Source organism: Phragmites australis, chromosome 2 (genome assembly GCF_958298935.1).
Source record: "Phragmites australis chromosome 2, lpPhrAust1.1, whole genome shotgun sequence".
NCBI classification, from domain to species: domain Eukaryota; kingdom Viridiplantae; phylum Streptophyta; class Magnoliopsida; order Poales; family Poaceae; genus Phragmites; species Phragmites australis.
In genome coordinates, this window is record NC_084922.1 from 25,763,396 (window position 1) to 25,776,710 (window position 13,315).

The window sequence follows — 13,315 nt, forward strand, 5'->3', positions numbered from 1 at the left end:
GATGTCGGCTCTCTCGATCCAGCTTAACAGTGGCATTCAAAGAAGTTTAGGGTATTAGAGTCTGGGACCTATGATTGTATTTCCTTTATTTTTCAGATTTCTGATTATACTTTATGCTTAATCAAATAAAATCACCCCTTTCTTTAAAAAAAAAACCCAACTCGACCGGTGCTGACTGCTCAGTGGCACGCTGATGCTGTTGGCATCACGAGTTGGGCGAGAGGTCATCTGATGGAACTGCAGATGCGAGGTTATCGCTGACGTATGGTTCTTACTGAGAGCTCGCTCACATGTTAGTGGCAATTCCGAGGAACCCCGCGAGACGAGGCAAAGAGAAGAGAGGTGCTTCTGATTCGTGCTGCGCGGCGGCGTCGCCTTCCCCGAGACAGGCAGGACGCGGATGGTACTACTATGAGAGAAATCACTCGTCGGGATCTCATCTCCCTGAAAGCGATCCCCGCATCCTAATCCAGCAAGGAAATTAACCATCATGATGGCTTCTGATTGCAATGAACCCCGTCTATAAATTAAGCTTCATCCAGGTGCTTGCGTGAGAGATCAGGCACAGTGCGCAACTGTACGCGCAGGCTCGTTCTGTCTAACGATCGGTGCTGAAGAATTCCACAGTATCTAGCGGTTTAGTGAATATAATATAATCGTAGATTGATTGATTATTAGAGAAAGAAAGAAAGCTTGGAGCAATCGGTCGAGCAGCGGCGCCTGCTCTGATCCCTTCCCGGCTGACATCGATCGGCCTGTTTAGTTTAGTTAAAGAGACGCACGACGGCACCCGAAAGAGTGCAAGCTTTTTCACAAGAGAGTAGAGGGTGGCTGGCGCCGCTCGCTCGCCATGGACTCACGCTTCGGCTTCCGCTTCTCTTCCAGCGACTTGGTAAGTGCCTGCGGAGCCATTAGCTCTTCTCCCTTGGAGTGTCCTCGTGTTCTTCTTGGTCGATTTCTACTCCTGATCTCTTCTTGGTTGTGCGCGATTGCGAGGAGCAGCGGTCGGGGAGCTCGCTGTCGCTGGGGGAGCGCCTGTGCGCGGTCTTCTTCCCCTTCGTAGCCATCGCGGAGGCCGTCTTCTTCGCCCTCACCGACTGCCTCTTCGACCTCCGCCCTGACTCTTCCAGACACTGCCGCGCGGGCGCCGACTCCTCCGCCGGCGCTGCCGTCTTCTTCGCCGCCAAGAAGAATAGGAGCCAATACCACCATCGGCGCCGCCGCATCGGCTCGGGCGGCTGGACCGCCCTCAACCTTCGCCAGCTCGCGCGCCTCGCCGACGAGTCCCGATGCTGTAAAGCCCCCGCCTTTTCTCCCTCCTGGTTTCCTGGTTCCTCCGGCAATGCCGTTCGATCTGACTCCTTTTACGCTGATTGGATTGGATTGAATCCAACCAAGTCTCGGTGAACGATGTGGAGGCCCTCTTCGAGCTCTACAAGAAGATCAGCTGCTCCATCATCGACGACGGCCTCATCCACAAGGTGCCCCCCCCCCCCCCCCGGGAAATCCTGCTCTAATTCGTTCGACCGACGTATTCTTGCCTTTTTAATTGGGCTGGGTTTATGTGGAGATCAATTTCTTTCAATACGTTCTTTGAATGAAACTTTCCTCGCTGTCCTTCAATCGAAGGGACGTTTTTATTTGTGCACTTCAATGCGTGTTCTTTGTCGCGGATGATTGGGTTTCAATCCGAAAGAAATGGGTGTTCTTAGGATCAGGGACATTGTCAGCTCTGCATGATTGATGAGTATTCGGTCTTATGAGGGCGACGTGCAACTTAGTACTTACTAGATCGATTTCAAATTGTTGCACCGCACGCAATTGATTATTTGCTCAGGGGATGGATTTGTTAGGCATTGTCATGTGACAAGTACACATGGGAGCATTATAAAATTTTGTTTGCCAGCCCATAGGATTCTTTGCCTGTATGTCGCGTATGCAACTGGACCGTAGAATAATACCCGCATCTCATGTTTGGTTTGCATGCTCCTTGTGCCAACCCAAGATTGTAATTTTATTGGAGAAGACTGGAATCACAGTTTTTCTGTTTTTCTGTCAAAGTCAGCAAAATATATTCAGGTTTATATTTTTAGTAGCATTTGTTATGCGTGCACAGTAACATGTTGGGACGAGCCATTGTTGAATTAGAAAAAAAAGAGAGTAGTAAACAAAACTCGAATACCCTTTCTTTTTGCTTACAGCAACGACGGGAATGGTCATATGGATTTTTTCTTAACTGTTCCTCTGTTGAATGGTTCTTCAGGAAGAGCTCCAGCTGGCGTTGTTCAAGACTCCGAGTGGCGAGAATCTTTTTCTTGATAGGGCGAGTCCTTACTTTGTTTTGTTCTTTTTTAATGTTGTGATTTCTTGATACATTTACCATGTTATACACAAAGTTTCTCCATTTTTCTCCTGATTATCCTTAAATTATTTACAGTGCTTGCTGCCTCCATATATGATGGCATGAAACTAAGATTGTCTCTGTGATCCAGGTTTTTTATTTGTTTGATGAAAAGAAAAATGGTGTAGTAGAGTTTGATGAGTTTATTCATGCTCTAAGTGTCTTCCATCCGTTGGCACCTAAGGAAGACAAGATCAATTGTATGCATGCTACTTGCAGAAACTACCTTCTCTATATTCATGCATTTAGGTATATTTATATTGGGGCTTATCTTTCTGTATTGTTTCAGTTGCATTTAGGTTGTATGACTTGAGGCAAACTGGGTTTATTGAGCGTGAGGAGGTTAGCTAACGAAGTTTTTCTGCATTATCTTTGATGTTATTTCTCAGTAAGATGGCCCGTTGCTATGGCTTGTCTTTTAGGTTAAGCAAATGGTTATTGCTATTTTGACGGAATCTGATATGAAATTATCAGATGACCTTGTTGAGGCCATTATAGATAAGGTAGGGAACAATTTCCTGGAATTCCTGTAGTTATTTCTTTTTCTCTTATGGGGATGTAACCTGAAACTTATTTTCCTAGACATTTGAAGATGCGGATGCCGACAGGGATGGAAAAATAAATCAAGAAGAGTGGAAGGAATTTGTATTGCGCCACCCTAACCTATTGAAGAACATGACGCTACCCTATCTAAGGTTTTTATCTGAGCTTGTAATCTTTATGAAAAGTAGGTATGACAAGGCGTTTTGTCAAACACATTATTAATTTATTATGCAGAATCCTTGCAAAATCTTCTCTGCAAAGTACAGAAAATGCGGTTTATAATTAGCAGTCAGGACTTCAGAAGACATGACTATTTACTTCACTGATTTCTTACCCATCTCAAAACTCAGGGACATCACAACCGTCTTCCCTAGTTTTGTTTTCAACACGGCAGTTGAAGATTGAGCAGTATGGGGATTGCTTGAATTGCACAGGATTCCTAAATCCTGATGACTGGTGGCTGCTGATTATGTTAACGTTCTTGTTGATATTGCCGCCCCAACTCCCAACAAACAGATGTAGCTCATCACGAGCACTTCCCGAAGAAACAATCACCATTGAGGCAGCCATCTGAGATTCAGTTTTGCTCATCCTGCAAATCAAGGCCCATCAGCGATGGTGAATCAGCAAAGGATCATCCAATTCAAATTTCTTGAGTCCGTAACTGTACGTACATACACCATTCCTTTAGCTCGCAGAAATTCGGAGGCAATTGTAAATATGTTAGATTGTATGAGGAAATCCAAAAGTTCCTGATATGCCAGCCAGTTCTGTAATCAACACTTGTTTCTTGGAAGTAATTTCCTCATTAATACTCTCTTCTGAACATTACCATCCATTGTCAAGACTGGATTGGGTTTTCATGATCTGAAATCTGTCGGTCAGTTGGCTCAACATTCTGTTCGACTAAAAGTAGATGGATTAGATCGATTAAATTGTTTATGACACTTTATAGAAATAATAACTAAGATCTTTCACTTTTATTATGAGTATACATTTTGTTTCTTTCCCCTATTCTTGACAAGGAAGCAGATGCATACGCCCCTTTAAACAAACACTTCATGAACCATGATTGCTGTATTTTTGTAGCGCAAAATCTTTCCGAAACGCGTCTCTTTGCACGGTAATAGCTGCAACTGGATGCCAAACAAGGTGCCAGATGGTTTGCTGCGCTTCATGGACCTATCATCTCACCTGTGAGTGTGATGACAAGACTAATCTTATTTTATCAGAGAAACAAGTATGTATCTGATGCTCCTTGGGTGATGCAAAGGTCGTCATCTCTGTATCTTGCATGGGACAGCATGCATGAATGACCTCACCTCAGCTACCATTTCTTTGCTTTCCTACTGCTAATCATGGATGCAAATCCAACTAAATTTTTTTCGGTCAGGATAAGATTTGCTGAGGTGGATGGCTCAGGGCCAGAAGTTAACTTGCCTAGGTGGACCCCAATACAGAAGGTTCCTATCTAGTCACACTAAAACCCCACAGCTTAGCACTGCGATTTGGGGAATGAAGGCTTTAGTACCCACCTTCTGAAGAGGGCAAAACTTTAGTCCTTAAATTTGTATTTCTGCACCAGATGGTTACCTAAACTTGAGCATGACACTTTTGGATGCCTAATCACGTATTAATGTCTAAACCCCATTTAATCGGTTATTGCTGACGGGACGACCTAACATCTTGGCTCAATCTAGACTGCTGTTTGATGGGTAACCATCATATCATGTGAAATCAAGACAACGAAAAACTGATGTCTTTCGATTGAGAGAAATTTTTGCATGTCCTTTTGACAAGTTGTGCTCGCTTACATTTCGTATGCTGCATAGGAAACGTTGAGACGAAGAATCCTTATGCCGGTTCAAAGTCACATGTGTTACCAATTTCTATTGCTTAAGTTGGGTTTGGAGTATCATTAGCACAGCTAAACAAGTTTATTAAACTTGTCACACGCATGCGCAAATTTTAAAACCTGGTGTGTACTTTACTCGTCCAGTAAGAGAGAGAGAGAATCGTACGCGAGACCAAACCTCGGCCACTCTCTTGCCGTTTCTTTCTTGAGTTTCTGTTTGCAGCTTAAAAGAAAAACAGCCAACATGACGTACACACTGCATTTTTTAAATTTTATTTATTTGATATGGAAAAATAATATTTGGCGACTAGTAACATGAATTGTACTCCATCCGGTCACAGATATTTGGCGTTTTGGATAAGGTTCTGTCAAACTTATGAAACTTTGACTATTGATGATTTTTAAAATATTTAGTTTGAAACATGAAGATTATACTTATAGATTTGTCTTTAAAAAATCCTTTTATAGTCATACTCTATAAATATATTGCACTAATCCAGTTCCGTGCATGTCACTTTCTTGACAGAAGAAGGGGCATAAAAGAATTGCTGATTTAGAAATAGCACGATTCAGACGCAACAATAGACAACGGAATTGCGTATTCGGGCGCTTGGATTCCCAGCGGATAACGCAACAAGAGATGCTCCAATCATGGGCTGTCTGACTTAGCATTGCTAAAAAACTATATTTCAGAACTTACATGTGGCTTTCCACAGCAGCTCATATGACGAGTTGTTTGAGTGATTTTCCAAAGAGGGTGATATAAGAAGCAGTCTGTGTAAAGGTTATTTTTAGATATGATTTTTTTAGGTGAACTACTTTTGTTAATGTACGATTTTTAAAGGCAAGTGGCATAAGGAATCATCTGTGTAAAAGATCATTTTCAGAGGTGATTACTTATATAAACCGCATCTGATAATAGAATAATTACTACAGACGATTCACATAAGAAACCATATATGCAAAAGGTCATTTCTAAAAACGGTTTCTTATGTAAAACATCTCTAATAATAGGATAATTATCAGATACGGTTCACATAAGAAATTATCTGTGTAAAAAGTTATTTTCAAAGATGATTCATTATGTGAACCGCGCTTATTGTATTTTAAAATTTGATAGTTCTTTCGATCGAATTTCTAATGCTTGCAAATATACTGCTAGCATTTACGTAGTTATTTTTTAAAATTTTGGGTGAATGTGCCACTTTAAAAAAGTCAATGGAGTACTAGTAAACTAAAATTACTATTTTACACTTTCCAACATAAAAATGGTTCTATTCCCTTTTTTTCTGCTAGGGGCTGCAGCACCCTCCCCGGCCCAAATACATCAAGTACCCTAGATAGGTCCATCACGACAGCGCACACCATCACTTTTCCCATCGGCGGCCTCGTCTCCTCCCTCCGGCCTCCACGGCGTTGTCTTCTTCGATCGCGCCAGGCCTCCAGTGCCTTCATGTCCCTGACCTACTCTGTCCCTTGCCTCCTTGCCTCCTAGAACAGGGGGCAATCCAGCAAGCACAACGCCACGACTGAATAGCACACAAGTGACGCATCAATTTTTGAGGCACGAGATTAGTTGAGTACACATAACACATAGATGGATCGCTAAACAACTAATTTAATTTTTATATTGCTAGGATTTTTAATTTGTTATTATATGGAGAGGTATTATAAGAAGGACGTTTCTAAGAAAAATGTCGAAATTCAGGATAGCCGCGTTGAGGAAAAAAAACTATGTGTTGAGCTTAATATGGATGATATAGTTGCTAATATGGGGCTTTAGAAGCCGATTGATGAGTTCCATCCTGACATTAGAGATGATGTCAGGAGAGCATATTTGCAAATGGGTCTGTGTAAACCATTCGGTCATAATTTTTCACGCAAACAAGAAAAAAGCCAGATGAGGGGTTTTGTTGAATCGTGGTTACAAAAAATTGATTGGCTAGACTACCGTGTGCAGAAAGATGTAGCTTATTGCTTTTATTGCTACCTCTTTAAGCCACCAAGAACCAATGATTTTGATAATGATGCATTCACCAAAGTAGAATTTAACAATTAGAGAAATGGATTGGATGCTTTCAAGAGCATGTCCAATCAATTGACTGGTGTAACAGTCCAAAATTCTAAAACAAAGAAAATATAAAACTTTTTCAATAGAAATTAAAAAGAGTTTTGCATAATTAAATAAATCCCTAAGTGTGTATGTGTGCTTTATACATATATGCATATATGTGGATATATGTGTTATGTGTATAAATACATGTATACATTGAGGGCTATTTTTCTATAAAAGAATATTTACAATTATATATATATATATATATTTAATTGCTTGATTGATTGTTTGTTTTTGTAAGCCAATATAGTATAAATATGTAGTATATGCACTGTATGTGTAAGAATACATGTGTATATATATGAGAGAAAATAGTTTTGAAATAGAAAAAAATTTAGAATAAAATAGTTCGAAGCCCACCTTCCCCCTCTTCTCTCAGTTTTGGCCCGATCCAACCAGCCCAGCTCATCTGCCGGCCCAGCCTGCCACCCCTCCTCTCTTCTCCTTCTCTACTTCAGCTCGCAGCAGCAGCTGGCACCACCGCGCCAACGACGCCGTGTCCAAGCCAGAGAGCAAGCACCAACTACCCAAACGGTTTCGCTAGAGCATCTAGAAGCTTAAGCCCACGTCGGATTGGTCGAAGCCCAAGCCAAGTCCGAGATGAACAGGCAAAAGAGACCATCGGCCGTATGGAGTCCTGATCAATTCGCGAGTTAGAGATAGAAGTGAGGTATAGATCAAAAGGGGAAAGATTTCAGAGCCTATGTGCGAGCTTTTGCCTAAGAGATTCAAATAAATTTTTGAAAATATTTTATTGGTTTATTTAATTTTGTTTAATAGTTTTAAATAGTCTTATAATTCAAATAAATGCTAGAAAATTCTAAAAAATCCTAGAAAATCATAGATGGCTTTGAAAAAATCTTAGAAAATTCCTACACATAATTTCATATGTAGATAATCTTTCTAGTTCTATTTTAATCTTTAGAAAATCATAACTTGTCAACCATAGCTCCGTTCTGACCCGTTCTTTTACCGAATTATCTGGAATAGTGTAATCTTGTGATGATGATGTTTGTTGTGTGATGTTTGGTTCTTTTTAGATCTTGGTGTTTATGTGTTGTTATTTTTTCACGTATATTGTGTGTAGACACCAACGTTCAGGAGGAGCTAGAAGGTCTGCAGGATCAAGATTTTGAAGACCCAACTGAGTTCAGTGAAGGCAAGCTGTGTTCTTGATCATTTTTATCCCAGTTTTACAAATATTTTGTTTTATAAACATAGGTGCTAATAATTTATTAGGAATCTCAAGAGTTAATTTTTACCCTAATTTTTCGCTTATCATCCTTGCCGTCATAGTATGGCTTTGGGTTATGGATGGGTAGATGATACTTAGCTTTGCTTTGGGATGGAAATCATAACAACCTTTAAAGCATTCCATGTGGTAGGTGCTAATCTGTCGATGCATACTCTGTTCCACTAGATAATTGCAAATTCTTTAAATTCACTAATGGCTTGTCTAACTCTATGCACTTCAGGAACTAAATGAGCATTAAACTTCTGTTCAACCATCTTCTCTCAATCTAAATACTTTTCAGCATCATAAGCACCCGCAAAAGATGGTACGGTAAACTTAACCTTAGAAAATGGATCATCATTAACTCGTAGATTATGTTGCTAAAAATTATTACCTCTCATACCTTGACGGTTGAAGTTTAATCAGTCCCGTTGTCGTGCATCAAATGCATCTTTTTCTTACCTCAAAATTTCATCATCTACGACGAACTCCTCTTCCTCATGGTTTGATGGCTGATTAACCACTCGATCAAAGTTTGTATTGAGCATGGCAATACTATCATTAAGTCATTGCAATGTAGTGTTTGTCTTTGCAAACTTCTTATTGAAGTCGTCAATAATAGTTTGTCGATGATCATTCAACATTATTGTGAGTTCTTCCCTCAAAACACACTCATGTGCATCCGATGCTTTTCCTGCCATGGTTAGTCGAAGATAGAAAACAACGAAAGATAAATTATCCCTATCGACTACTAGGTGGTGGAGGTGGAGTCACACTTTTAAGCGTCTTACCACGCTCTTGCAAGTGTTCTTACCAATCACCGCAGTTGGCACAACTGGTGGCTGACTCATGATACCTTATCAGATGCGAGTGAGGTAGTTGCAAGGAGAGAAACCGTTCTGATTGAGAAAAGGTGTAGCTTAGATAGATAATATTTAGTAGCAAGGAATGACAATAATTGAAATCAAATTAGCAAAGCTGAATAAAAGTTCACAGTACTCATCACAGTTGCTGGCCCGAACACGTTCTTAGAACTAGCTCAAGCAAGCCAAAAACTATAACAGACACAAACTCAATGGAACAAAATTCGCAATGCAAACTGATTCTCTCTTTTTTAATTCTCTCTCCTTTTTTGCACTCTTTGCCTTTTTTTGCACTCTTTGCTTCTTGCTTGCTTTTTTTTTTTGCGAATGTGACACAAACTCAAAAACTCTTCTACTGCCTTTTCTAAGACCAGAGAGGCATGTGGGTCACAAACTTTTTTCCAAAGAGCAGAGGTATAAAGTTAATAAAAAGATACTCTCTCTCTCTCTCTGAACTTTGGCTACCTCTGTTTGGGCTATCGAGTGATACTCGAACTTTGTCAAACAATGCAAAGTATGATGAGTATGTAGGGTGTCCGAGAGCAGCCAGAACAAATAGACTCCGACTAGGTTGTGGAGGTGAAAACAAGTGGATAGTTGAATCCGACTAGGTGGTCGAACCCAAAATGATGGTTGGATCAGAGAAGGTGGACGATTCTGACTAGGTGGTCAGAGTGACCGGTCAGGACCCCGAGTGGGTGGTCAGAGTGGCTGGTCGGGACCCCGAGTGGGTGGTTGGAATGACTAATCGGGACCCCGAGTGGGTGGTCGGAATGACTAGTTGAGACCCCGGGTGGGTGGTCGGAGCGACTAGTGGTCGAACCCGAGTAGATGGTCGACTCGACTAGTGGTCAAACACGAGTAGATGGTTAAAGTGACTAGTGGTCAAACATGAGTTGATGGTCGACTCGACTAGTGGTCGAACTCGAGTGGATACACAATATCGACTATAGCAAACAAGGCTAGATCAAGATACACGACGACTAAATAGCAAGACTCTACACTAGAAACTAGATCACGATGACTTGACCAGCAACAAAAACACCGATGAGGAACTCAAACTCTATACGCGAATACTGAAAACAAAATTGTGAAGGCACAAAGTGGTTGGACAGCCAAAAAAACTAAGATCTAAATATTTTTGTGGGGAAATTTTCTGGACTTTAGGTAATGAAAAATGACGAAACAAAGGGGATAACTGAGATTACCTAATGGGCAACCGGCTCTGATACCATTTGATGCACGTTTGTCCGATCTTTCGAAAGGTAATATGATAAGTTGATTGGTGGAGCTTCGAAGTTGATGATCCAAAGGCTCCGAACAGAATAGATCGAGAACCCTCGCAACCACTACATCACTACTCTATGGTTATCAATCGTGCCAAGACGCGGTTGACCTCACCAAAAAGGCTTTTCCTGAAAGAGAATCGAGAACACAAGCAAGAATAGGTCGATGCAATCTGAATATTACTAATTACCAATGAAGTACTCGAGTTGGGGTTCAACAAACTGATAAACGACAAAACTATCTAAAATAGAATAATCTAAGCTAAAACCCAAGCCTAAACTATTATGGCTATTGTGTATATATACAAGGGATGTGAGGAGGTCAACCTAGGGTTGTGCAGCCGTGGAAAGAGGCGTGCACAATTTGGACTCCGATCCCGACACGATTACAAAACCCAACAGGGTCCAAAATGGTGGAATAACACCTTATTTCTTTGACTCTGACGAAACTATAAGTAATATTTGGTTGATCTCATATCCATTGGAAAGGACTTGTCGTAAGCTTTCCAGAATGTCCAAGATTTCCTAAAAGGGACTTCATATGAGAGAGTTATACCCGTTTTACTGACATAATGTCCTGCAACTCGACCACGACCACGACTAGAGCTCATCCTCGAGTCCGAGTAGACTTGACCTTTGAGGGGTGACATCCGGGTAAGGTTGTGGTGCTTCTCCCACATTTCTAAGCAATAAAACATCACGAGAATTTAGTAGGAATCCATTCAAGGAAGCATGAACAGCGAGAAACGAGTTCACCTGGTGGTCTAATTATCGTGCACGTGCTCTTGTAATTTGACCTTATATGATTTGAGGATTATTGGTGATATTGATCATATCCGAAGGAGTCATGGGCTCATCACTAGCCTAATCACCTCGCTAAATACAAATTTGGTCTAAACTAGCACTAATCAAGTCTTTAATCTTGTGATAATTATCTTAACAAATCCTCTCAAGTGTATGAGTATGCTCCTGAGCTATAGCTCCCTCAAATGGGCAAGTGGGGACTATTTATAGCCCCAACCTCCAAAATCAACCGTTGCATCTCAAGCCTAGAAAATTGTGAACATTGGATGGTCCCGTGAGCACAAGTCCACCAAGCACTAAAACACCCGGTGAGTGCAACCAAAACTAGTCGTTGGAGTCACTACCATGTCACTAGATGGTTCTTCAATCCTCTGGTGAGCACACCAGAACATCTGGTGAGTACTTCTCATCAAATCCAAGTCGAGTATACTCTGTGCATAAATCGTTTGGTTAAATACTCTGATAATCACCAGAACATTCGATGACAACATTGTTTATCTTCCGATGAGTGTTGCTCCTGGATTTCTTCACTTGGATTCCTTTGGGAAAATTACTCCGATGAATCCTCTGTTGACATCATCAGAATATTTGGTGAGTACATTTTCTAGGGCCTCCTTATGAAAATGCCCTCTGTATAAATCCTCTGTTGTTAGCATTGTTCATCCTCCGATTTTAACATCGGATCATCTGGTGAATACATTTTGACAGAGACTTTTCTATTATGCTCAACTTTGTTTCGGCTTCGATAGCTTTTCTTCTTTGATGTCTTAGGTTCTTCTCTAGTCTATTAAGACTAGCCATGCCTAGTATATATCACTACTAGGTAACTAAGCTAAAGACAATATATCGAGCTACTAAACCCAAACATATCTTTGTAGTACAGCCAAAGAAAAATAAATATTTCTATATAAATGATGCTCCCAACACTATGATTACTTATCTAAACAATATATTCTTAAGCTCTTCTTTGAGCTTGAATGTTTACTCATTTAAGGTGTTTGTGACCCCAAATTCATCACATAACATCCATGCACGGTTTCAAAATTCGATTCAAGACCGAACACCGAGCCCCGACGATTTCTTCGATATTCGCGATTTTTGACAGTAATTCGGTCCAATTCGATAGAAATCAGTCAAATTTTTAATTTTTTTGAATTTTGAATTTGAATTTTACCAAAAACTGGTTGATTTCTAAATGCGAACCGCAGCGAATTGGTCGGTAACTGTGAATATCAAGCGGTTACCGACACATTTTGAAACCCTGCATCCATGAGACTAAACCTTATCACACTAAAAAAACTATATTAGTCTCATTTACTATATTAACATTAATCACTAAAACATACAACCAAATGCTATTTTCATTGATCTTTCAGAGGCATTATGTTGCAGGCCGACGAAACAATTGCTGGTTGTTAAATGGAGTTACGAGGACAAGGGGTATGATGCGGATGGTGGCGATTAACTAAGTTTGAAAAAAGTTGACGGCCCAGATTATTAGGGTGACATGGCTCAACCACATGGCAGCTTTGTAGCAATTAATGATTGTTAGTGGCCTCCATCTATATAAGATATGTAGATAGCAACTATTTTTTTCCACCTAATTTGTAAATAGTCGTACATATTTAGGAGATTGATAAATAGAAAACATTTCTTATCTAGTGAACACTCAGTAAAACAATGCTGCTAGGTTTTCAAAATTTGTTAAATTAATTTCAGAATTTTTGTCAGGTCTCAGAGAATGTTGGACCAGGTTCAAAAAATGTTGCTAGGTTCTCAAAAAATACGGAAGTTCCAAAAATTGTTGACATGTTTTAGAAATTATTGAATTAGGTTTTTAAAAAGTATTGAATGATTTTTTCAGAATAATGTAGAGAAAGGTGAACCGGATAAAGCAAGAATATATTATCGTGACGAACCACAACAGCGGTCATTTTTTGCACCTAATTTGTGAATATATCCATATATATTTTCACCCATAAAAGGAAATACTCATATATTTTTTGATGAACGGTTGTGATTAGAACCACCAAAGCGAGGGGGGGGGGGGTAAAGGGCCAAAAGTGGAAGATCCAGTCTTTCACGCAGCTGTCTCGCCGCCACTGGTCCCCACCGCCCTGGCCGCCCGCCCGCAATCCTCCCAACACCATGATACTTCCAACACCATGATTACTTGTCTAAATAATATGTCCTTAAGCTCTTCTTTGACCTTG

General features: G+C 40.5%; 1 protein-coding gene across 3 annotated transcripts; it reads left to right on the plus strand.

Annotated features, from left to right (window-relative positions):
- Nucleotides 1–270: 270 nt before the first annotated feature.
- Nucleotides 271–3,775, plus strand: LOC133905309 (calcineurin B-like protein 9). Of its 3 annotated transcripts, none has more exons than XM_062347078.1 (9): nucleotides 271–892; nucleotides 1,003–1,294; nucleotides 1,399–1,481; nucleotides 2,264–2,323; nucleotides 2,493–2,601; nucleotides 2,691–2,743; nucleotides 2,824–2,904; nucleotides 2,984–3,096; nucleotides 3,179–3,317. In XM_062347078.1, the coding sequence occupies exons 1-9, from the start codon at nucleotides 851–853 to the stop codon at nucleotides 3,228–3,230; spliced, it is 885 nt and encodes a 294-aa protein (XP_062203062.1). In that variant the 5' UTR covers nucleotides 271–850; the 3' UTR covers nucleotides 3,231–3,317. The 3 variants fall into 3 exon arrangements, with proteins under 3 accessions (XP_062203062.1, XP_062203053.1, XP_062203071.1); XM_062347069.1 differs by having other exon boundaries at nucleotides 291–892; nucleotides 3,295–3,775; XM_062347087.1 differs by lacking the exon at nucleotides 2,264–2,323 and having other exon boundaries at nucleotides 291–892; nucleotides 3,295–3,775.
- Nucleotides 3,776–13,315: the final 9,540 nt, after the last annotated feature.

Coding starts and splice junctions, on each gene's coding strand:
- LOC133905309 (XM_062347069.1), top strand. CDS start 851: ATGGACTCACGCTTCGGCTTCCGCTTCTCTTCCAGCGACTTG. Junction 2,324..2,492: donor AGAATCTTTTTCTTGATAGG/GCGAGTCCTTAC, acceptor TCTGTGATCCAG/GTTTTTTATTTGTTTGATGA. Junction 2,905..2,983: donor TTGAGGCCATTATAGATAAG/GTAGGGAACAAT, acceptor TTATTTTCCTAG/ACATTTGAAGATGCGGATGC.